Source organism: Thalassophryne amazonica, chromosome 14, assembly GCF_902500255.1.
Source record: "Thalassophryne amazonica chromosome 14, fThaAma1.1, whole genome shotgun sequence".
Lineage (NCBI taxonomy): Eukaryota > Metazoa > Chordata > Actinopteri > Batrachoidiformes > Batrachoididae > Thalassophryne > Thalassophryne amazonica.
In genome coordinates, this window is record NC_047116.1 from 85005555 (window position 1) to 85030789 (window position 25235).

The following is a 25235-nucleotide window of genomic DNA, read 5'->3' on the forward strand; positions in this document are numbered from 1 at the left end:
TTCATGCTTTTATCACAAACTGAATGATTCTTATACATATTGGAGTTAAGCTCCCTGTCATTCACACACATGTACTCAGTCTTGATCCTACAGACTTTCATTCCCCTGCTCTCCAGAGCGTATCTCCAAAGTTTGGCTAGATTCAACCTACTTTCTACTTTCAGTACAGGTCACGTCATCTGCAGTTGTCATAGCACATGGAGACTCCTGTCTGATCTGATTGCTCAACCTGTCCATCACCATGGTGCACAAGGAAGGTGCTTGGTGTAATTAAATTTATTTTCAGTTTATTACATTTATACAGCACTAAATCACAACAAGGCTGCTTCAAGGCGCTTCACACGAGTAAGGTCTAACCTTTACCAACCCCTTGAGCAAGCACACAGGAGACAGTGGTGAGGGAAAAACTCCCTCTGATGATGTCGAGGAAGAAAGCTCAAGCAGACCAGACTCAGAGGGGTGACCCACTGCTTAGGCCATTCTAATAGTTACAAGGTTTTTACCAAGCAGAAGAAACAGGACACAGAAAAAACAGAATAGCATCAAAACAAAGGTGCATTATTGAGATGAGCATGCAGTCATTGGCAGGGGGCCATCCAGCACCCTGGGATGTGGGGCTAGCGTACATCCATCACGTCACCACGTAGGATTACATTCCCAAAGGAGACTGCAGTGTGCCGCATCAGCTTCAGCCAGGGCATCTCATAGTCAATCCAGCACTCTGTGACATAATCCTACCTCCACTTTGAAAGAATCTGAAAGAATCTCCTGCTGCACATCTCACTGCTGTCACACTGTCCTTGAACATGTGCAGACATGCAAGTGTATGTATATAGATGCCATTGAGGAGCAGGAGTGGTATAAAATGGTACTCCAGAGGATTAAAGCAGACTGCAAACCATGATTCCCTGCAGCTGCTCAGACAGTACATCAAGACGGGCTGGTCGCAATATGCAAGGAGCACTGCTGGGCCAGCAGTGGAGTATTTTACTGAGAGAGGTAGTCTGAGTGAATGACACGGACTGTTAAAACGAGAATGAGGTCTGAGCTGCTGGAGAGGGTCCACTATGGGCACCAGGGCTTAAGATAAGATAGTCAAACAAATACAGACAAAGATACACAGATCTTCACACCAACTGACTAAAGATCAGTCAGCCAGTTAAAGACAAAGAACTGTCACACCCATACTGCTTATCACTACACCTGTTGTGGTTTATTGGTCTGGACAGGATGGGACGGGACCAGTTCTGGACTTATGCTGGGAGCAAGGACAAGACAGGAGTAAATGAAAGGAGATTTATTTACAATAATGGATTAACAAAGGATTTAATAGTGCTGGAGCTGGTACCTGCAGGCCGAGACAGGGCCCGCTTGTAGCTGTGGAAAGCCGGGAGCTGCAGTGCACACGGAGCCAGGCTTGAGAGTTAGTGAGTGGGAATGAAACCCAGGAGTGTGGTACAGGAACCAGAGCCAGGTGGGACGCTCAGAGCCGAGGAGAGAGGAACGTTCTGAGAAACAAGGAGAACAAAGGTGAGTGATTGCACTCGCAACACTGGAAGGCTTTAACAACAGAATGTTCACAGGAAGCCTTAACGTTCACAGTTCAGAAATTATTCACAGTTCAGGAATTGTTCACAGAGGTCAGCAGCAGTGCGTCTTATGACGCAGTTCAGTTAAGCTTGACTTGGCTTCAGGAATGACTTGGAAGTTCTTAGTAGTTCTGCATAACAGTTCATACAGTTCTTGGTAAAGCACAGTCACTGACAGGAGCAGAATGAGAGGTGGAATCTCACAAACTCGGACGCGGCAGGAACTTAGCTGAACGGAGCAGAGCAGCATGCTCTGAGGCTGAGTGCTAAGGAACAGTGGCAGAGCTGCGAGTCCAAAGTGACGTAATGCAGGTAGTGGCCAGGAGACGTTGCAGCATGTAAGCTGCGCAGAAAGGCGTCTGGAAACACCAGAGGTTATAGAGGTCTTTTACAGAAAGTACAGGTGTCAGGTTACTTTGATAGTTGCTGTGGGAAGCTCAGACTTCACACAGAGGCATCTTAGGGAATCTCTCAGAAAACAGCGCATGGAAGCATCAGAGTTGAAGAAACGGTATCTCAAAGTAGTATCTGGTTGATGCAGGCTGAGAATCTGATGTAGGCAAGGTCATGGAAGAGCCCAAAGCTGGGTTTAAGTAAGTTGCTCCTGATCAGGAGCTCATGAACCTCAGGTGCAGGAGAGGATGAGTTGCAGGTGCCCCTCGGCTCTGCAGCGCGCCACCTGGAGGGAAGACAGACAAACAACACACAAGAGGGACAGACAGGGCGACCACGACAGCACCTCTGCCAGAACTATTTTTGGCAAAAACCTGCTTCAGATTTGTGGGAGCTTATAGGAAGGAATTTCCTAGTAGTCACAAATTATTACTCAAGGTGGATGGAAATACTGAACCTCACCAGGACTACAAGCAAAGCTGTGATTGACAAGCTGCTGAGGCATATTTGCAGGGTTTGGGATCCATTCAGCTCACAGTAGTTCATATGACATCCTTCATATGACATCAAGCCCTCATCAATTCCAAGCTGATGGGATGGATGAGCAAGTTGTCAGGACAGCCAAGAGTATCCCAAGTCCGTGAGACCCACAGCTTGCCCTTCCAACTTATCGGGATACCGCTATGGAGCCAACCAAGGAGACCCCAGCCAGACCCCTTATGGGAAGGAGACTATGGACCAGGGTCCATAGTCCGTGGTCCTTGGCCTGATGTGTAGAAAGTAAGGGGGAATGATACAGAGGCTAAGCAAGCTTATGAAGGTGTCAACAATAGAAGGTACTCTGCAGAGCCACTCCCTTTCTCCAGTGTAGGAGACTGGGCATGGCTCAAAACAGTTTCTGAAAAAAATGGAGTGAAACTGGAGACATACAAACCACAGGTACTACACCATGGTTGTTTGTAGTGAAGACTCCACAAGTAGACACAACCAGACAAAACGACAGGCACTTCAGATCATCAACAAGGAATATCAGTAACCTTCATCATGGACATTCTTCATACCAGCTGACGACAGTGTTGTTACTCAAGAGCCCCACAGGCCCACCAGCACTGAGACTGAGACTGCTGATGTGACACTGTGTTCCATAGTCCTGACAACACCTTCAGGATGTGTTGTGAAACCTGTTGTAAATTAACATATTAGTCAGACAGAATGAGGAACAGCAGGGGGAAGAATAATCCCCCTTCCATTCTACCAGAGAATAGAAGTCAGGTACTTACAGTAGTGTTCAGAATAATAGTAGTGCTATGTGACTAAAAAGATTAATCCAGGTTTTGAGTATATTTCTTATTGTTACATGGAAAACAAGGTACCAGTAGATTCAGTAGATTCTCACAAATCCAACAAGACCAAGCATTCATGATATGCACACTCTTAAGGCTATGAAATTGGGCTGTTAGTAAAAAAAAAAAAAAAAGTAGAAAAGGGGGTGTTCACAATAATAGTAGCATCTGCTGTTGACACTGCAAACTCAAAACTATTATGTTCAAACTGCTTTTTAGCAATCCTGTGAATCACTAAACTAGTATTTAGTTGTATAACCACAGTTTTTCATGATTTCTTCACATCTGTGAGGCATTAATTTTGTTGGTTTGGAACCAAGATTTTGCTCGTTTACTAGTGTGCTTGGGGTCATTGTCTTGTTGAAATTTCATAGCCTTAAGAGTTTGCATATCATGAATGCTTGGTCTTGTTGGATTTGTGAAAATCTACTGAATCTACTGGTACCTTGTTTCCCATGTAACAATAAGAAATATAGTCAAAACCTGGATTAATCTTTTAAGTCACATAGCACTACTATTATTCTGAACACTACTGTAAATAGACTCAGCTGTTTATTTGGGTTATTTCCAGTTCATTGTTACGGTGATATGTTTGTTACGTGTATTATGTTGATGTGGGCAAAAAGAAAATGAAGGGTACTTTCATTTGTTGGACAGTTTTGGGGGAAAAAAAGAAGCTCAGGTTCACAGACCAAAGATGTGTTAGCTTTAGTTTTCAGAGAACACCTGAATTACTGTACATTATTCATAGAATTAGGTTACAACACCAAACTTCAAGAGATAAATGTCATGAAAGCTGTTTTGGTCTTGACAGCAAGCTGTAAATTGTGACCAGAGGTTGTTGTAAATAAAAAAGGCACGAAGTTGCCACTAACTGATCCTCTCCTGAATGTGTCTTTAAACTCCTTTTTACATATAATTATACATGTTGGTTTGAAAGAGGCATCATGGAAATAATCTTTAACCTTCTGAGGTCAGTGGATGCATGGCTGAGATTGTTGTGAATATTTTGATATGCCACACATGGCCATTCTAATAAAAATGATTACAAACATTAAGAAGCAGCTTGCACAGAGGACTAAAAAATGTGAGATTAAATGGCGATTAATCGCCCGTTAACAATGGACAATCATGCAAATGATCGTGATTAAAGATTATGATCAATTGACAGTACTAAAATATACATACCTGTGTGTGTGTACATGCATATCTACTAATATAGCTGGTTGGTCATGTCGATGGTGTTCCACAGCAGTCTATACTCAAGGTTCTTGATGGATCAATTTTGTAAATTAACGTAAAAAAGCTGGATGTCCTGGTTCTGGGCTGGCGTGGTTACACGTGGTCTCCAGTTGTGAGGTCAGTTGGAAACAATGTTGGTGGCAGATTATGGTGATGAAATGTTCATTTAGTTCATGGGCAACAGCTCTGGTGGAGATTCCTCCAGTCAGTATGCAAATTGACGAAATTAGACTGAGCATGGCAACATGGCTGCCATGTTTGTGTTGCGAAGCAACGAAGTGAATCATGCTAGGTCCTTGTTGTGCAAGTGATGCATTTTCCACCTATTGAGAGGAATTAAACAGGCTCCAAACTCTGCTGGCTCCAAACCTGGACATTTTGTTTGCTACCACTTTGTGCAAACAAAATCAGCAAAATCAGGTGTCCAAAACTGAACGGAATGTACGTCTGCGAGATGCATTTTGTTACAGGTAGTTTTTTATTATTATTGTTTTTTTTTTTTTTAAAAAGTAGGAATAGTGCACACACACACACTCACACATACATAAGGAGTACCGGGAAAACATCTATTTCACTCCACTCCTGCAGTTCAAATCCATAAAAATGAAAAGGAGTTTGTTTTGTGGTAACTGAACTCACACACCGATCTCCTGATCCGTGTTGTTGGCACATCCACACGTGTCAGTGTTTTCACGTCATCTTCAATCACACGTTTAACATTCTATCACAAGAAGCAGCTGATGAAACGATGCCCCCTTGTTAAAGAGGAGCAGTGAGGAAGTAAATTGTAAAACATGTTTGAAAGTCCAAAAATAGTTTAAATTTCTATCCAGTCATGTGTTGTGCAAGTTCAGGTGGTGCATTTAAAGCAGATGTAGTATTTGTATCGGAAAGTGTTTCATGTCTCTTTCACGTGTTCACCGCTGCAAGTGCTCGAACGTCATCAGTTTATGTTTTGTCTTTAAATCTCTGGAGTCCAGGGTATAATTGACCATTTTCAATTTCTTTTGGTTTTACCTTCATAATTTACCTTAAAAACTGTTTACTTTGCCTTGTTTGGTGTACTTTCTTTCTGCACAACCTCACCTATGTGACTTTACAGTTTTTCTTTTGACATACTGTATGAACACCATGAAGCAAAAACATGAAATCCAAATAGAAAATAAGTTGTTGTTTTGTTTTGTTTTTTTGTGCTGTGAAACCTACAAACATGTTTAACAAACCATTTTTATAACTTAGAACGCAAATATTAATTGTAAATTTCAAAAATGTGTACAACTGTAGCAAACAACAAAGTTACATACAACTATTTACAATAAATTTAGGAAATGCTTCAGGTGTTTTTTTTTTTTTTTTTTTTTTTTTGTACAACTATTTACAAATTTTATAAATTTAGCCCACAAATTATTCGTGCCATTCAGAAAAACAATTCCTGTCACTGACACTTTGTCATTCCTCCTGTTATTCACCTGGAGGCAGTGTTGGCACCTCAGTCTGTCTTTGGTGGCTTTTTTTTCCATCAGCAACATCCCCACATGGAGTTGGTGACTTTGATTGGTTTAAGCCATGCGTCTTTCTACCAATGATAAAGGGGAAGTCGTGTTTTTTCCCCTCTGGCTAGAGAGCATAAAATAGGAAGACATTGGTGTGTGTGTGCTGCATGAAGCACCTCCACAACCAAATACGTGGGGTGATGGTACTTTTTGATTGGTTTAGGTCGTGCATTGTCTACCAATGATAAAGGGAAATTCATGTTCTCTCCCCCCTCCCCTTGTAATTGCTCCGATCAGAGACGAGAAAAGAAGAACTGAACTCCTGTTCGCATTCGTGTTGAACGAAGTACTGGTCCACACATTACGATAATATTCAGGAAAAAGGCTGGTGAAAATTATTATGATTCAAGTTTTACTGGGCCTATCAACAAAATTTCAAAACTGGTATATAGTTTGAAGTCCGCACTTTCAACACACATTCAAACATAAACTCAGAGTGTGGTGGATTTGACGGGAGGATCGCTTAGTTTGGTCATGTGACTGACACATCTCTGCATCAAATGACTCCAGCAGGTCTAAGAAGGGTTCAACTGAGGGGTTTAAAATTTCCACCTCCAACCCAATAATTAGCCCCTTACTGCTTGTCATAAATTTTTTCTCCAAAACTTAAAAAATTACAAATTCACACAAGATCAGAAGGAAACACCTCTGACTAAAAGATGAGATTCTGACAAATTTCCAACTTCTGCAAGTCAGTGCAGATCACCTGTCTGTTCCTCTAACGGCAAGATATCTGAAAAAGCAGCGTATTTTTTTATGTTGAAAGCTTGTGGAGATATAAAAACATGAAATTTGCCAGAATGCAGACGCGGCAGTCGAGCTGTTTTCTTGCACTCCATCATGAAGCTGTGACTGATGGTGCAAGTTTTGCCTGTTGCACCATCTACAGTTACTGTAATCACATCCACAGAATCCTGGAACTCCATAAAAGGTTTTCTGTCAGTTTATGAGTTTAAATTCTCAGGTCTTTTTCCCTCTCAAAATATACCCCCGTGCTGCTCTTTTTTTTTTTTTAAGCTGTAATGGCTCTAATAGGTTTTTCACCTAGTATTTTATTTTCTGCAAGTGTTACTCTGAATGTTATTGACTGATTTTTCGTGAGACTTAAGTGAAGGCTGGAAACTGTCTGCCCCCCGCCCACACAAACACAAAAATACATGCACATGTTTTATCAATACAGAATAAGGTAATTTTGTGCATTCTTGTCATTTTTATCCCCCTGGTATTTCATACCAGGGGGATATAGCGATCAGCATGTCCGTCTGTCTGTCCGCCCATTTTCCCTTGTTGTACGAGGTCTGTGAGAAAAGTATCGGACCTTTTTATTTTTTTCAAAAACCATATGGAGTTGTTTCAGCGGGGTCTGAGCATGTCGATCGGCTCTGGGAGCGCGCCGCGCTCTCAGCAGTTGTGGGCCGTCCTTAAAGCGGCAGTAACACTCCTTAATCTGTATAATCCCCATAAAATCGTCCCTGAAAGCCATATTAATTTTCTGAATGGTGTCCACCTGGAGGTCTCTCACAGTTTCTGGACCAAATTTGATGCAGCAAAGCTCCAAATCGTTCAGACATATATTCGCAATAAAAATCCGATGAGAGGGGTGGACCACTGCTCACACAAAGCCTGCTCACAGGCGAATGATGCAACCGACAGGCATGAAAAAACTCACGCATGCGCGCGAAGGTTCAAGCTTGGCTGATGCAATCACACGTGATTCAAATCCATATGGTTTTTGAAAAAAATAAAAAGGTCCGATACTTTTCTAACAGACCTCGTACTTCATACCTCAAGAACCAGTTGACCAATTTCATTCAAATTTAGTATAAGCGTGTACTTGGGTAAGCCCCGACACTCCGGATGACCCTTGTTTATGTAGTAACTAGCTGGGGTACTCGGCACTGCCCGGGTTAACCTGTTTTAGACATAAGCCAAATGCCAATCATTTTAATCAAAACAAGTGCCCAACATTTGTTTTTGTAATGCTGATGTCTTATAAATATAATAGTTAATGGGCTAAAGTTTGTCCAGCAGAACTATAAGGGGTGGACTCCCCACAATAAGTGGAAATACTTGGTTAAAAGACCAACACAATTGAAGTGTTGGGAAACTGTAGAGACACGGACCCACAACAGGGGGCGTAAATGAATGGACAATGGAAAGTCAAAAGTATAACAATTTAATGTTGTGGAATGTGCACAACAGAATACAGACAAATGCAGTTTGGAACAATGTCAATGATACAAAGGTGACGTGTGGGCAGGCTCGAGGATAGAAGATGCCTGTCCAGAGAAGAGCCGGGTCCCCACACGATTTCCCCTGCCAACGGATCTGGAGCACACTGGAGCCGCCAAGTCCTGAGTCCCCAGGTGGCCACCGTCTCCAGCTGTCAGATCTGGTACTGCTGGCAGGAAGCAAAGACAGTTTATGGTGGGTGTGTGTACACCCAGCAAAACAATCAGCAAAAACAGTTCAGTTTCTTTCTGTAGGGAAATCTCCACCTCCTACACAGGAACACAGTTCGTGCAGAGCCTGAAAGTACTACTTATCTGGTTTGGAGTGAGGGATGAAGAACGTCACTCCTCCACTAACCACAAACCCAGCTCCCAGTAGTTAACAGGTACTCCTGCAAAACTCAGAGACAAACATGTGCGTTCGGCACAGAAAAAACGGCTGAGAGTTTTACCTTGAAGGTAAGAAGATTTCTCGGCAGGGAGGTGGAGTTGCTGCCCGGCTTTTATGGGATGTGGTGGTAGATGAATAATGAGTGACAGCTGTCACCTCAAGCTGCTCCTGGGAGGTGGCTGCGCCTTCTCGTGCCTGAAGCCCACACTTCAGGCAGGGCGCCCTCTGGTGGTGGCCAGCAGTACCTCCTCTTCAGCGGCCCACACAACATGAAGTCCTTCATGCAGACTTTGTTTTGCAATCAAATTTATAACAAAATTTCACACAAAAGGTAGGTAACAGTAAATGTAAACATCAATGAATCAAAATTGAGGTAGTGGTGTATTTCACTGTTTTTACATTGCAATTTTACAAACATAAAATTAATGTATTCGGACAGGATGGCAAACTGGGTTGTACAGGACATTCAGGTGCTTAACAGTTGAGAACAAAGTAGCTGAAGGGAGGGATTAAATAAACAGAGTTCGCCAACACATATACAGGGCTGGAAATTTGAATCTGCCTGGTCAGACACACAGCTGGCTATTTTGGGGGTAATTTTCAGTTCACCTTCTTAAAAAATGGTACCAGTTTGTTCCCCATGTCATGAGGATTCAGAATATACAGTGGTCCCTCGTTTATCGCGGGAGTTACGTTCTAAAAATAGCCCGCAATAGGTGAAATCCGCGAAATAGTCAGCGTTATTTTTTACAATTACTATAGATGTTTTAAGGCTGCAAAACCCCTCACTACACACTTTATACACTTTTCTCAAACAGGCATTAACATTTTCTCACTTTTCTCTCATGTGTAAATGCTCTCAAAGTTCAAACCTTAGTAGAAAAATAAGACCAACCTGATTTCAGTGTTGGGAAGGTGTCGTAACACGGACCCACAACAGGGGGCGCAAGTGAACGGACAATGGATAAGAAAAGGAGTAACAATTTAATGTTGCGAAAGTACACAACGGAATACAAACAGAAATTACAGGTGCCAATTGTATACAAGAGGACAGTGGGCAGGCTCGAAGATAGGAGACCTCTGATGAACGAGGAGCCGGGGCCCACACCGCTTCCACCACCAACGGCCTGAAGAACACCGGAGCCGCCAAGTCCTGAATCCCCAGGTGGTCTCTGTCCTCCGTTGTCGGCCCTGGTACTGCTGGCAAAGAAGACACAGAAGGAGGTGAGTGTGAGTCCTCACACTCAGCAACCTTTACACTCAAAGTCTCTGGGAGGGAAAACCTCCACCTCCAGATACGTTTCTCTCGTGCAGCTCCTGTTGGTCCCTCTTCTGGATCACCACAGGAATGCGGCTGCACACAGAACAAAGTTTAGACAATCGATAATCACAGCAGAGAAGATTACCTTTGTGGTAGATGATTTCTCTGCGAGGAGGTGGAGTTGTGATCCGCTTCTTGTAAGGAGGTTAATGAGAGACAGCTGGTGAGGTTGACAGGTGACAGCTGTCACTTCCAATAGCTCTGGCGCCCTCTCATGCTTGAAGCCCGCACTCCAAGCAGGGCGCCGACTGGTGGTGGTGGGCCAGCAGTACCTCCTCTTCAGCGGCCCACATAACATTCAGGCCCAAACATTTGTTTGAGAAATAAAAATAGAACGTTTTCCTATAAATTATTATGATGGCTTTTAGAACTACAGAATTTAATTTTAACGATCAACCAACGAGGTTGGACACATAAGAAATTATTAATAGTGACTGACCAGTATTTCACAGTTCCTCTGATCGCGCCTCTTCGTCGTGGCGCTGCGTCGCTGTCGCGCCTTTTTCCACTGAGTCACACCTCGGTGCAGGTGTCTTTTTCCAAGTGAAGAACACAGTTATGGGTAGTTGTTGGCGCTCTTTTTTTCTTCTGGGCGAGAAGATTCTTATAAACAGACACGCAGAACACAATGCGTGTGCTCTGCCTTCACGGTGCTGCGACCGGCCTGCTTGATGAGGACGCAGAACACAATGCGCTGTAAAATAAAAAAAAAAAAAAAGCATGCAAAATTGGACTAACAAATCCGCGAAACTGCGAGGCCACGAAAGGTGAACCGCGTTATAGTGAGCTGGGCTCGACAATAGCACTGGTCCAATGCCCCGGCGGCCTTTTTTACATGTTCCGGGCCACCACGGGCCAGTGAAGTTCATATTTCACTGGTCCGTATGGGCCAGTAAGAATTAAAATCGCTTTGGGCAGATTTATTAGTCTAATGCCGCGTTCACACCGGGCGCGATCAGATGCTACAAATTCGCGGGGGTCGCGTGGCAACGGACGCGCCTCCTTCACCCGGTGTGTCGCTCTGCTTTTGCTGCGAAAATTCGCCCCGGTGCGTCATCAAATAGGAGGAGCTTCCATTCAGCTCGCCGGCTCCGGTTGTCAGTCAAGTTAACATGACAGACCTTGATCACACGGAGCGAGTTGTGGAAAGCTGACAAACGTCATGAGACGTTCCCAATTCAGGCAGTATCGTTATTTGCTGCAGGAGCTGCATCTGGATGACGGCTGCTTTCAGCAGTCCTTCTGCCTCTGCAGGACCCAACTTGAGGACCAACTGTCCCGTTCACGCGCGCACATGTAAACAATTAAAAAAAGAAAAAGAAACTCCGCTCCCGCTGCTGTGGGGCTGCTGCTCCTCCAAAAACTCTTGTCATAGTTGTGAAATAAAGGACAAAAGAGACATACGTCCTGCTCACAGGCTGCTACCAGAGAAGGACATGTTGCACCACTTCGGTGCAGACAAACTTCGTCTGCAGGCGCATCTTCTGATGTGGCGCAAATTTCGCTTCAACATCGACGGGTCATTTTCGCTTAAGCAAGATCGAGCGCAGTGAATATTATGAATTTCTTGAAACCTCCTGCCCCTGGGCAGAAACCAGGAAAGCAAAGGAAAGAACAGCTATCACCCTCAAAGCAAGCACAGAAGAGGAAGGCTGCTGATGCTGAATATGAGAAGAAAAGGGTGAGGAAAACTTGGCAAACTTCCTGGAAGAAAAGACGGCCATGGCTGGAGCGTGAGGTTGTCTTCTGTGGAACTTGTAGGGCCATGCCAGAATATGCTAACAAGTAAGTATAAATATACCATGTCCTGGTAGACAATGTGGTATGATTTCATACGCCAGTTTAAAAGTCTAATCAGTATGCCCTTGTGGAAACCCCACGGTGACAACATTAGCAAGGGAACTTGGTTTATGAAATTTAACATATTAATTTTGTAAATGATCAAGAAATAAATTTATTTTTGTATTAATGTCTGAGTGTTGAAAAAATTCCTATCAGATACCTACCGACATTTTTTTCAAAGTTTACTCACTTTAAGGTTTTTATCATGTAGTATAAGAATTTTGTGTTTGTTTTCAAGTGTTTTTACATTAAGGAAACCCAATTCTAATGTCTGAGTGTTGATTTAAAAAATTCTTATCAGTTACCCCCCGGTTCGGCACAGGCGTGAAAGTATGGGCCAGTGATATTTTCATCCGGGCCAGTAACTTTCAGATTCTACTGGCCCTGTGGGCCAGTGCATAAATTGCCTTATTGTCAAGCCCTGGTGAGGGACCACTGTATGTAGTTTTTAGGGCTACATATTATAGTTTGGGAGTTTATCCCGGACAGACAGACAGAAGTGGCAGCATGAAAAGCACATGGTACAACACTGTATGGTCTTACGTGAATGGCTATTTTGGGGTAATTTTCAGTTCAACTTTTTAAAAAAATGGTACCAGTTTGTTCCCCATTAGGATTCAGAATATATATAGTTTTTAGGGCTACATATTATAGTTTTGGAGGTTATCCCGGACAGACAGGCAGGCAGATGTAGCCTTTTATGTATATAGATGCATTGACCTACATTAAAAGAAGTGGATAAATCTCACGCACAGAGATTTGTGCAAATTCAGTTTGGGCAAAATGCACAAATTTGTTTGTTGCTTTTTGTGTCTTGCCCTGTGAATTCAGCTTTTGGTTTTGGATTTGGTGGTGATTGAGTGAGGCTTGTCACTCGAGCTGGATTGGCTTAATCAGTGGTACAGGGGAATATTTTTACCACTGTTTGTCTCGCTTTGACCCGTGACCCCTGTTTGAAAGAGAGAATGTGAGTGACGTAATGTACAAACTGCTACGGGTGGACAATATTTTCCAGTGTCTCTCAGCAGTAATTTATTGGCTACTGGGATTGCACTTTGTCCAGAACAAGGGAGGCATTAGCCAATCGCAGGGCTGGTTTTGTGCCTCCAGCATGTTCCCTCAGTGTGGGAAGCAGCTCGGTAACACATAAAGCTGTCAGCTGCTTCAGACTTACTGATTGTGAGAGCAAAGAGGCACATTTGATTTATCCTTTGTCTTACTCTCTGCCATCTGTTACTTTGACATCCGACTTTTTCAGCTGGCTTACATAACCTCTTCAAAGCCGTGTTTACATCAGGACGATTGATAAGCTTGTAGCTGCCGTAATGAAGTATTCTGCCCGAGTGCATTCAAGGTGTTGTTTACCATAGACAGCTTTATGTGCATGTATGTGTGCACGCGCACTAACACTTGTGCACACTTTGACAGCGTACATGTTTGTGTATGTAACGCAGCTCTGTGCTTACTCTCTCCACAGATAAAGAGGAACTCTTCCAGAATGTACTGACGCAAGTAGCAGAACAGTTTTCAAGGTAAGCAGATGGCTGAATATTTTCACATGCACGCAAAGCTTCATGTATCTCATTGTTTTTAAACTATGTGCATGTAAGACTTTGCATTTTTTCTGTCTTGCAAATGAAATAACTTCATAGTTTAGCATTAGTCGTCATCTTTTACTTTTGTGTCTTTTTTGTACTTCATTATTTACAGTATGTAGCTGCTTATATACATAGGAGTTCAAGGGATTGTACTCACAGAGGACCGTATAATAGTTTGACCAATCAAGTTTTGACTCAGTAACTTCAGCGTATGAATATTGCTGTCAAATAATAAAGGGGGTCATATATTTGTCAAATGTTTACTGTTGAATATGGTATGGGTTTCATCTTGACATTCTTAATATCCCAGAATGCTATGTCTGTGCATGAAAAAGATAGCTTGCTTTAAACAGAATTTAGGCCTGAAACAGCTTGTGTTAAACATGTGTGATGTATGTCACAGAAGACCATATCCAGACTTATTCTGTGGGAAATTTTGTTAGATACGTTTGCAAGAACTGGGACAGAGACGTGTTGGGTAACAGCTCCTTTCTGTTTCACATAACTTGCTCTGAATGAAATTTTAAATATTAATATCAGTGAAAATAAGGCAGTGAAGCATTGTCCCCATTTTGTGTAAGCGTAATGGGACAATTTAATTTACAATGGGGCAGTTGACAATAATGTAGCAACAAATTTATAGCATTAATTTTAATGCAGAAAGTCATATTTAGTTGTCATTTGTATATATTTGTTTACCAGTGTCTGAGGAATGTTTGCCTCAGTGGCTAAGCCTGCAGCCTTGTTGGGTGCATTTCATTTTTAACATTGTGCTGCACACAAAAGTTTTAACTTCAGTGAATCATGAGGGAGCATTTGGGGGGGAAGAAGTGCAGTGCAAAATATATTCAAAGGTAGAGGTTAAAGTCTGACTTCTTTTAAAGCTATGGAGTAGCTGTCACATTGACATTCTGTTAACTGTACTAATTTTAACTTAAGTGGACAGCTGGAGATTGTAAAGTTGTGTTTCTGTTTGGTGATCGCCAGTAAAATATTCGCATCTAAATTAATGGATGTTTGTATTTTTCGAGTATGTATTTAACAAAATATTTCTGGCTTGGTGGGGGTCCTCCGTACTTCTTACAGAGACCAGAAGCTGCAAAACTTATGGCCCAGTCACACGGCACACAACGATTCCTGGACGAAGGGAAAAAGTAAAAAAAAAAAAGTCACAATACGTTGAGAAAAGGTGGACGAAAGAGCTTTTATCACCGAACAGTCTGCGAACCAAGAGCACAAAAGGGACGAAAGAGGAACTTAACAAAACCGAAGCTTACGATCTCGACGTTTTAACGAAACGCGCCTGGAGCCACAGATGGAGTAGTGTGTGTCTGCATCTCTGATTTCCAGGACTCATCGCTGGGACAGAGCTCATAGCGCCCAAGTCCTGGAGAAACTGCAAACAGAAGCTGTGGAGATCTATGTGCACATCAGTACACCACCTGCTCTGGTTCCTCGTCCAGAACAAAGGAGGGATCATCTCCATCACCATCAGAATCCTCACTGTCTGTCGACACGCGCTGCACGCTCTGTGTGGCGCCAATTTAAAAAAAGAAAAAAAAAAAGTGCGCCGTGGTCACTGCTGTATCACTGTATTATGTTCTAAGCCATATATATTGATTTATAACAGAAAACTGTCAAAAGGGAGAATAAATATAAATATAAGTGTAAAGATGTTTGAATATATCAGAGCAGTAAATTAATCAGTGCATGCGCATTGACTCACATGTGCGGTTATTTCCACCAGCTGATCACTGAATTCTGCCTTTCAGAACATCTCTTTATATCATCATTTTGATTCATCTACGTGTTGCCACATGTACAAAAGGACTGGATTATCATTCCTACACTCATATTGTTATATTTAATACAAAATAATAAGCGCACGCAGGAGCTGCTGCTGCTAATGCTGCATTCAAGTACCGTCGGAAATTACATAACTTTTTTGTTGTTTCAAATTCAACAGTTGCTTGTGGCAAAATAATTAATTATAGCCACACAAAAGATTAATTCTGGCCTATATAAGGTGCCTGAGCCTATTGAAGCTGACCCCCCACACAAATAAAAAAAGTCCAAGCAAGCAGGCTGAGTTTGCCCTGTAATTTCCGACGGTATATGAACGCAGCAGCAGCCTCAGCGCTCACAAACCGGCTTCTACACTGTGTGAAAACATTCAGCTGCTCCAAAGAAGTCAAACTAAACAATAACGTTACAAAAACTAAACAAACGATTAAAAAATGTCAAGAACGACAGCAAAACGAAACACAGACGAATTGAGGTTTTCGTTGCCCTTCGTTCAAATTTTTCAACAGTTTAAAAATCCTGACAAAGTGCCAGCTGCAGGAGCGAAGCTGCGCAAAGGTTTAAACGATGCCAGCGACAGTCAACGAAAGTCCAGATTTCTTGTTTAGTCAGGGCTTCGTTGCCCTTCGTTAAGTGCCGTGTGACTGGGCCATTATAAGGGAATTTTTCAATTTAATTTGACAATGGCTCAAGGCGCATGGCCTTCCTGATCTGTGAAAATGATAGCCAGTAATTTTCTGTTTAATGATTTCTTTGCTTAATTGCATCATCAGCAGAGAATGATGCAACGCTCCCTCTGTGTGTTGTTGTGGGTTTTTCTGTTCCTTTTTTACAAAGCCACACTGGCTGTGTGTATGGTTTTTGCATATGAGTCCCACCTTGTTGCCCCTTTCCATGTTTATAGAGCGATAGATAATAGTACTCACCACATAGCTCTGTGCGGTCAAAATGGCAGATAGTACCATATTTTCAGAAATTCCTCCAGAAACCATGTTCACGGGCTAAAAAGGCCTCTGACCAAGAACATGGCCAATACCAGAATCAAAATGCATGTGGCTTTTCCCTCATGGAGAGTTGTTTGACCTATTAAATGGCTCCAACTGCCGTTCCTTCTGCTCACTGTGGAGGAGGGTGAGGGGAGGAGTGGCCAAATAGGGAAGCCATGTTTTGGTCCTGAAAGCTTATGCTAGTGGCATGAAGTCATGTATAGCACTTTGTAAAGCTGCAGCCACAATTAAAAGTGTATTTCTTGGAGACCTAGGAATGTTTTGTAAAGAATATATCAGCTCATTGTCTGCAGGATATTTTTTAACTACAAATGTTAATATCTGTTTTAATTCACAGGGTTTAACAAAAAAAACTGAATTAACCATTTATAAATTAGCCACTTTTATGAACAGTGCCTCCATTTTAAGACTTCATAAATAACTAGACAAACTGATTGTTCTTAAAGACACTTGCTGACACTTGCTTAGTTTGTGGAAAAGAAGTTTGACATCTTTAATTCATTGGTATACAAATCTGTTTTTTTTTTTTGTTTTTTCAACTTAAATGTCAAACTTGTCGAGTTCCAGTTTTTAAAATAGGTGAAGATGCTGCTTGTCTTTGCTTTATCATTGTGAATTAAATATAATGGGGTTGGGTGGGTGGATTGTCAGATCCTATTTTACATGTCTTATTTCTAAAAGGAAGGTAGACCTGGAGCACAGACACCATCTCTGATGTGATAAAAGGAAGCTATCGATTCTTCAACAGGGAATCTGTTCTTATTTGTTGTTGTAGGCAGTGTTCACTGTATTTTTGTATTCTTTAGTCCATTTGTATGTTTCTGTGACGAATGTAGCAAATGAGTTTTTTTTTAAGCCCATATTCTCTGTGTTGTTTTATTTCTTCGTCCTTGTTTGCTTTGCTATGAAGCTTTTTGGACTTATTTTTGACTTTTAGAGGCAATGGAGTCAAAATGCAAATATAACCCTAAAATCAACTCTCAAGCTTTTCTTTGCTTCCTTTAAAAAATGTTTATATATATATACGAGGTCTGTTAGAAAAGTATCCGACCTTTTTATTTTTTGCAAAAACCATATGGATTTGAATCACGTGTGATTGCATCAGCCAAGCTTGAACCTTCATGCGCATGCGTGAGTTTTTTCACGCCTGTCGGTTACGTCATTCGCCTGTGAGCAGGCTTTGTGTGAGCAGTGGTCCACCCCTCTCGTCGAATTTTTATTGCGAATAAATGTCTGAACGATTTGGAGCTTTGCTGCATCAAATTTTTACAGAAACTGTGACAGACCTCCAGGTGGACACCATTTGGAAAATTCAGATGGCTTTCAGGGACGATTTTATGGTGATTACACAGATTAAGGAGTGCTCCAGCCGGTATAAAGACCGCCCACAGCTGCTGAGAGCGTGGCGCACTCCGAGCGCCGATCGACAGGCTGACACCCCGCTTAAACAACCAGATCATTTCCAACGTGAAGGCTTTGTTGATCTGGGACGTCGTCTGACTTCCACAAAAAAGGCAGAAGGCATGGACATCAGCACTTTTTTGGCACATTCCACTGGTACAGGAGTTTTTTTCATGGAAAGAGGAGCGGAGGAATGCGCCACCGTGCCGCTCATGGCGCGGGACAAAACCACCTCCGTGTTGGTCTCACAGGACGGCTTTCAGATGGCTTTCGGTGGCTTTTCAGTCGTGTGACTATCTGAGAAATTGTGGATGACCTGGACATGCCCCAACATGTCCTGTGAGGCTTCATCACGGCGTTGCTTTGCGCCATGCAGCTCCACCGCGACACCTGGAATTCCTCCGCTCCTCTTTCCATGACAAAAACTCCTGTAACAGTGAAATGTGCCGTTCATTTCCACACTGGACGCTGTGTTGATCCGGGACGTCGTCTGACTTCCACAGGAATTGCGGGAGACGTGGACATCTGCACTTTTTTGGCACATTGAGACAGACCTCCTGTGGGTTCACCACCTGCAGAGGGGGCCATGGGGGTCGGGTGCAGAGAGGATTGGGTGGCCGTCGAGTGCGGGTGGCCCGGCGGCCCGGTCCATGCTCACAGCCCCTGGCTGTTGGGACGTGGAATGTCACCACGCTAGGGGGGAAGGAGCCTGAGCTTGTGCAGGAGGTTGAGAGATACTGACTAGAGATAGTCGGGCTCACCTCCACGCACAGCTTGGGCTCTGGTACCCAACTCCTGGAGAGGGGCTTGATGCTTCATTTTTCTGGCGTCGCCCATGGGGAGAGGCGGAGAGCTGGGGTCACATTGCTTATTGCTCCCCAGCTCAGTCGCCAAGTGTTGGAGTTCACTCCGGTGAACGAGAGGGTCCTCGTCCCTATGCCTTCGGGTCGGGGACAGGTCTCTCACCGTTGTCTCGGCCTACGGGCCGAGCAGCAGTGCAGAGTACCCGACCTTCCTGGAGTCCCTGGGAGGGCTACTAGATAGCTCTCCGACTGGGGACTCCATTGTTCTCCTGGGGGATTTCAACGCCCAAGTGGGCGGCGACAGTGAGACCTGGAGGGGGGTGATTGGGAAGCACGGCCTCCCCGATCTGAACCCGAGTGGTGTTCAGTTGTTGGACTTCTGTGCTAGTCACAGTTTGTCCGAGTGGACCATGTTCTCCACCTCCATTGTCGATGCGGCTGCTCGTAGCTGTAGTCGCAAGGTCTCTGGTGCCTGTCGTGGCGGCAATCCCAGAACCCGGTGGTGGACACCGGAACTAAGGGATGCCGTCAAGCTGAAGGAGTCCTACTTATTTTTGTTGGTAGGTGGGACCCCGGCAGCTGACAGGTACCGGCAGGCCAAGCGTGCCACAGCCCATGTGGTCACAGAGGCAAAAACTTGGGTCTGGGAGGAGTTCGGGGAGGCTATGGAGGAGGACTATCGGTCGGCCTCGAAGAGATTCTGGCAAACCGTCCGACGCCTCAGGAGGCGGAAGCAGCTCTCCACCAGCACTGTTTACAGTGCGGGTGGGGAGCTGTTGACCCTGACTGGGGATGTTGTCGGGCGGTGGAAGGAGTACTTTGAGGATCTCCTCAATCCCATCGTCACGTCTTCCGAAGAGGAAGCAGAGACTGGGGACTCAGAGGCGGACTCATCCATTACCCAGGCCGAAGTCACCGAGGTGGTTAGAAAGCTCCTCGGTGGCAAGGTTCCTGGGGTGGATGAAATCCGTCCTGAGTATCTTAAGTGTCTGGATGTTGTGGGGCTGTCTTGGCTGACACACCTCTGCAACATCGCGTGGCGATCGGGGACAGTGCCTCTGGATTGGCAGACCGGAGGGTGTGTTCCAACTATAGGGGGCTCACACTCCTCAGCCTCCCCGATAAGGTCTATTCCAGAGTACTGGAGAGGAGAATTCGACCGATGGTCGAAGCTCGGATTCAGGAGGAGCAGTGTGGTTTTCGTCCTGGTCGCGGCACACTGGACCAGCTCTACACGCTCCATCGGGTGCTCGAGGGTTCATGGGAGTTTGCCCAACCAGTCCACATGTGTTTTGTGGATCTGGAGAAGGCGTTCGACCGTGTCCCTCGGGGCACCCTGTGGGGAGTGCTCCGGGAGTACGGGGTCCGCTGCCCTTTGCTAAGGGCTATCCGGTCCCTGTACGACCGCAGCAGGAGCTTGGTTCGCATTGCCGGTAGTAAGTCAAACCTGTTTCCAGTGCACGTTGTCCTCCGCCAGGGCTGCCCTTTGTCACCGGTTCTGTTCATTATTTTTATGGACAGAATTTCTAGGAGCAGCCAGGGTGTACAGGGGGTCTGGTTTGGGAACCACAGAATCTCGTCTCTGCTGTTTGCGGACGATGTGGTTCTGTTGGCTTTGTCAAATCAGGACCTTCAGCGTGCACTGGGGCGGTTTGCAGCTGAGTGTGAAGCATCTGAGATGAAAATCAGCACCTCCAAATCCAAGGCCATGGTTCTCTACCAGAAAAAGGTGCTTTGCCCTCTTCAGGTCGGTGGAGTGTCCTTGCCTCAAGTGGAGGAGTTTAAGTATCTCGGGGTCTTGCTCACGAGTGAGGGACGGATGGAGCGTGAGATCGATAGACGGATCGGTGCAGCATCTGCAGTGATGCGGTCGCTGTATCGGACCGTCGTGGTGAAGAGAGAGCTGAGTAGGGGGGCAAAGCTCTCGATTTACCGATCGATCTACATTCCGATCCTCACCTATGGTCATGAGATTTGGCTCATGACCGAAAGAACGAGATCGCGATTCCAACGGCCGAGATGAGTTTCCTCCGCAGGGTGGCTGGGCGTTCCCTTAGAGATAGGGTGAGGAGCTCGGTCACTCGGGAGGAGCTCGGGGTCGAGCCGCTGCTCCTCCACATCGAAAGGAGTCAGTTGAGGTGGCTCGGGCATCTTTTCCGGATGCCCCCTGGACGCCTCGCTGGAGAGGTGTTCTGGGCACGTCCCACTGGGAGGAGGCCCTGGGGAAGACCCAGGACACGCTGGAGGGACTACATCTCTCGGCTGGCTTGGGACCACCTTGGGTTTCCCCCGGAAGAGCTGGGAGAGGTGTGTGTGGATTGGGAGGTCTGGACGGCTTTGCTTGAGCTGCTGCCCCCGTGACCCGACTCCGGATAAAGCGGAAGAAAATGGATGAATGGATGGATGGATGAGACAGACGTGCGGAGGAATTCCGCGCATCGCGGTAGAGCCGCATAGCGCAAAGCAACGCCATGATGAAGCCTCACAGGACATGTTCTGGCATGTCCAGCTCATGCACAATTTCTCGGATAGTCACACGACTGAAGAGCCACCGAAAGCCATCTGAAAGCCGTCCTGTGAGACCAACACGGAGGTGGTTTTGTGCCGCGCCATGAGCGGCTCTGTGGTGCATCCCTCCGCTTCTCTTTCCATGAAAAAAAACTCCTGTAACAGTGGAATGTGCCGAAAAAGTCTTGATGTCCATGTCTTCTGCCATTTTTGTGGAAGTCAGACGACGTCCCGGATCAACAAAGCCTTCACGTTGGAAATGATCTGGTTGTTTCAGCGGGATGTCAGCCTGTCGATCGGCGCTCGGAGTGCGCCGCGCTCTCAGCCGCTGTGGGCGGTCTTTAAACCGGCTGGAGCACTCCTTAATCTGTGTAATCCCCATAAAATCGTCCCTGAAAGCCATCTGAATTTTCCGAATGGTGTCCACCTGGAGGTCTCTAACAGTTTCTGGAAAAATTTGATGCAGCAAAGCTCCAAATCGTTCAGACATTTATTCGCAATAAAAATCCGACGAGAGGGTTGGACCACTGCTCACTCAAAGCCTGCTCACAGGCGAATGACGCAACCGACAGGCGCGGAAAAAAACTTACGCATGCGCATGAAGGTTCAGACTTGGCTGATGCAATCACACGTGATTCAAATCCATATGGTTTTTGCAAAAAATATAAAGGTCGGATACTTTTCTAACAGACCTCGTGTGTCGGTTTCAGCATTTTATCCGTATATTCCATTGTTAAAGGAGATTTTTTTAATGAAAGACGTCGGGACGCAGCCGCCGCGACGCTCCGCCACAGGAAAAACACCTCTGTTGAAAGCCTTAAGGACAAGTTGGAACATGTCCTGCCTGTTAAACAATTTCTCATATACTCACTCCACTGAAAGCCATCAATAGCCGCCTGGATTTTACAAATGGTTATCAACACAGAGGTGTTTTTCCTGTGCCGCCGCACCGCGTCGGCTGCGTCCCGACGCGCGGATCCGTCCGCACGTCTTTCATTAAAAAAAATCTCCTTTAACAGTGGAATATCCGGATAAAATGCTGAAACCGACTTCTTCTGAAACTTCTCTGTTCTCTCACGACGTCCTGGATCAGTAGAGCCTGAAATGTGGAGGTTTTCATCTTGAACAGGCTGACGACGGCGGCTGAGAGCGCTGAGCGACGTCTCGCACCATGGGAAGTCCTTAAAGCGACAGAATCACCTCAAAATCTCTCATCAGCCGTTAAAATTTTCACTGAAAACCAGCTTAATTTTTCGAACCGTGTCCACTTCGATGCGTCTCACAGGTTTAGAAAAAATTTTGATCAAACAACGCGCCAGTCTCTCAGCAACTTCTCAGACAAAGGAATTCCGACGAGGGGCTGGACGACTCCTCCCACAAGGAGTGCTCACAGGCGAATGACGTCACCGACAGGCGTGGAAAAACTCACGCATGCGCACGAGGGTTCAAGCATGTCTGACGTAAAAACATATGAATGAAATCCATATAGTTTTTGAAAAAAATAAAAAGGACCGTTACTTTGACAGCCCTCGTATGTATGTATATGTGTATATATATATATATATGTGTGTGTGTGTGTATGTGTGTGTGTATGTGTGTATGTGTGTGTGTATGTGTGTATGTATGTGTGTGTGTGTGTGTGTATGTGTGTATGTATGTGTGTGTGTGTGTGTGTATGTGTGTGTGTATGTGTGTATGTGTGTGTGTATGTGTGTATGTGTGTGTGTGTGTGTGTATGTGTGTGTGTGTGTGTGTGTGTGTATGTGTGTGTGTGTGTGTATGTGTGTATGTGTATGTGTGTGTGCGCGTGTGTGTGCGCGCGTGTGTGTGTGCGCGTATGTGTGTGTGCGCGTGTGTGTGTGTGCGTATGTGTGTGTATGTGTGTGTGTGCGCGTGTGTGTATGTGTGTGTGCGCGTGTGTGTGCGCGCGTGTGTGTGCGCGTATGTGTGTGTGTGTGTATGTGTGTGTGTGTGTATGTGTGTGTGTGTGTGTGTATGTATATACACTCAACAAAAATATAAACGCAACACTTTTGGTTTTGCTCCCATTTTGTATGAGATGAACTCAAAGATCTAAAACTTTTTCCACATACACAATATCACCATTTCCCTCAAATATTGTTCACAAACCAGTCTAAATCTGTGATAGTGAGCACTTCTCCTTTGCTGAGATAATCCATCCCACCTCACAGGTGTGCCATATCAAGATGCTGATTAGACACCATGATTAGTGCACAGGTGTGCCTTAGACTGTCCACAATAAAAGGGCCACTCTGAAAGGTGCAGTTTTATCACACAGCACAATGCCACAGATGTCGCAAGATTTGAGGGAGCGTGCAATTGGCATGCTGACAGCAGGAATGTCAACCAGAGCTGTTGCTCGTGTATTGAATGTTCTTTTCTCTACCATAAGCCGTCTCCAAAGGCGTTTCAGAGAATTTGGCAGTACATCCAACCAGCCTCACAACCGCAGACCACGTGTAACCACACCAGCCCAGGACCTCCACATCCAGCATGATCACCTCCAAGATCATCTGAGACCAGCCACTCGGACAGCTGCTGAAACAATCGGTTTGCATAACCAAAGAATTTCTGCACAAACTGTCAGAAACCGTCTCAGGGAAGCTCATCTGCATGCTCGTCATCCTCATCAGGGTCTCGACCTGACTCCAGTTCGTCGTCATAACCGACTTGAGTGGGCAAATGAGTGGGAAAATGCAAAGGCAAATGGTTTTCTCCCTGGAAACATAGAACAAAGTACATGAGGCGGTGATTTCAGGTTTTTGGAAGTGGAAAATGGACTGAGGAGATTTCAGATACCAGGTGGTCTCTGTGCATGTTGACATGTGTGTGCATGTTACTCTGTGCAGTAAGATGTCACAGTACGTAAAAATGTGCAGGTTTCAGTAGTTGTAATACACAGTTGCATTTACTAAAAAAAACAAAAAAAAACCCAAAACCTACAGAGAAAGGTTTGTGGACTCGTACATTGTGTTGTGCTGAGGTCATCTTGTTCTGTAATATTTTCTTTTTATCCGTCTCTTTGTCGCTCTCACTTGCAACTGTCCATCTGTCTGCAGGGCATTCAAGATCAACGAGCTGAAGACCGAGGTGACCAACCGTCTGGCCATGTTGGAAAAACGAGTAGAGTGTAAGTCCGTTCTGACATCTTCCCACAGTATCATGTCTGTTAGATTTATAAAACTCTTATCGGCTGCTCAGGGTCGAGCATTATTTACTCCAGAAGTGACTGTTTATGACATGACAGCACAAGCAAATATCAACACACATGCAAGTGTTTTACAAGAAGAGATAATCTCTCTAAAATTTGTGGACAATAAGGCCAAAATGTGACAGAAGACTAAACGGAGAGACATTATTCATAGGTATTTATTCAGCTATTAGACTCTTCACTTCCTGAGTAAACTGTATTGAAGATAACTTTGAAGGGATTGAATATTTATTTTATTTCTGCTTTTCTTCTGAACTCATACATGGCAAAGGCCCTAAAGAAGCTGAACTTGTATATTCCCTCCGCTTATTTACTAAAAAACTTGTATATTAAAAAAAGAATGATTATGATGTTTATACATTGTCTATGTTTTCACATTTTGTCCATGTGTGTATTTCAGATGAGGATTGTGCTGTGGGATGTTCTGTTTAGACCTTAAAAGATAGTTATTCACATTTTTGGTTTTCATTTATTTAAAAAAAAATAATTGTGAGAAATTATTTAAAACCCCAAATCAGAAAACGTTGGGATGGGTTGCAAAATCCCCCCCCCCCCCAGTCAAAAAACAAGAAAACAACCTGCAGATACTTTCATTCTTTCATTAATTTTCTATACCCACTTATTCCAATTAAGGGTGATGTGGAGCTGGAGCTGACGGGACACCAGTTTATCGCAGGGCTGGTTAACTTAATTTCTTTCTTTCTTTTTTTACATACATCCATTCCTGCATTTCAGGGCTGCAGTGCATTCCAAAAATGTGTTGAAATGCAGAAACGTACATTGAGATTTTAGAGCAGCATATGTTGCCTTCAAGATGACATATTTTCCAGGGACATCCATGTCTTTTTCAAGAAAGCCATGCCACATTCTGCACAAATTACAAAGGCATGGCTACAGATGAACAGAGTATGGCTGCTGGACTCATCTGCCTGCAATCTTAACCTGTCCCTAATAGAGAAAGCTAGAGTTCTTGGCAAA

General features: G+C 44.4%; 1 protein-coding gene across 5 annotated transcripts in view; it reads left to right on the forward strand.

The window, feature by feature from the left end:
• LOC117525005 (high affinity cGMP-specific 3',5'-cyclic phosphodiesterase 9A-like) overlaps positions 1-25235 on the forward strand; it is a 145008-nt gene that overhangs the window by 89315 nt on the left and 30458 nt on the right. For 4 of the 5 annotated variants that reach the window (XM_034186824.1, XM_034186825.1, XM_034186823.1 and 1 more), the window contains 2 exons: positions 13383-13437; positions 24106-24176. In XM_034186824.1, the coding sequence (XP_034042715.1) occupies positions 13383-13437; positions 24106-24176 (126 nt within the window). Of the gene's footprint in view, positions 1-13016; positions 13260-13382; positions 13438-24105; positions 24177-25235 lie in introns of those variants that run through there. The other variant, XM_034186826.1, reaches the window with a different exon arrangement.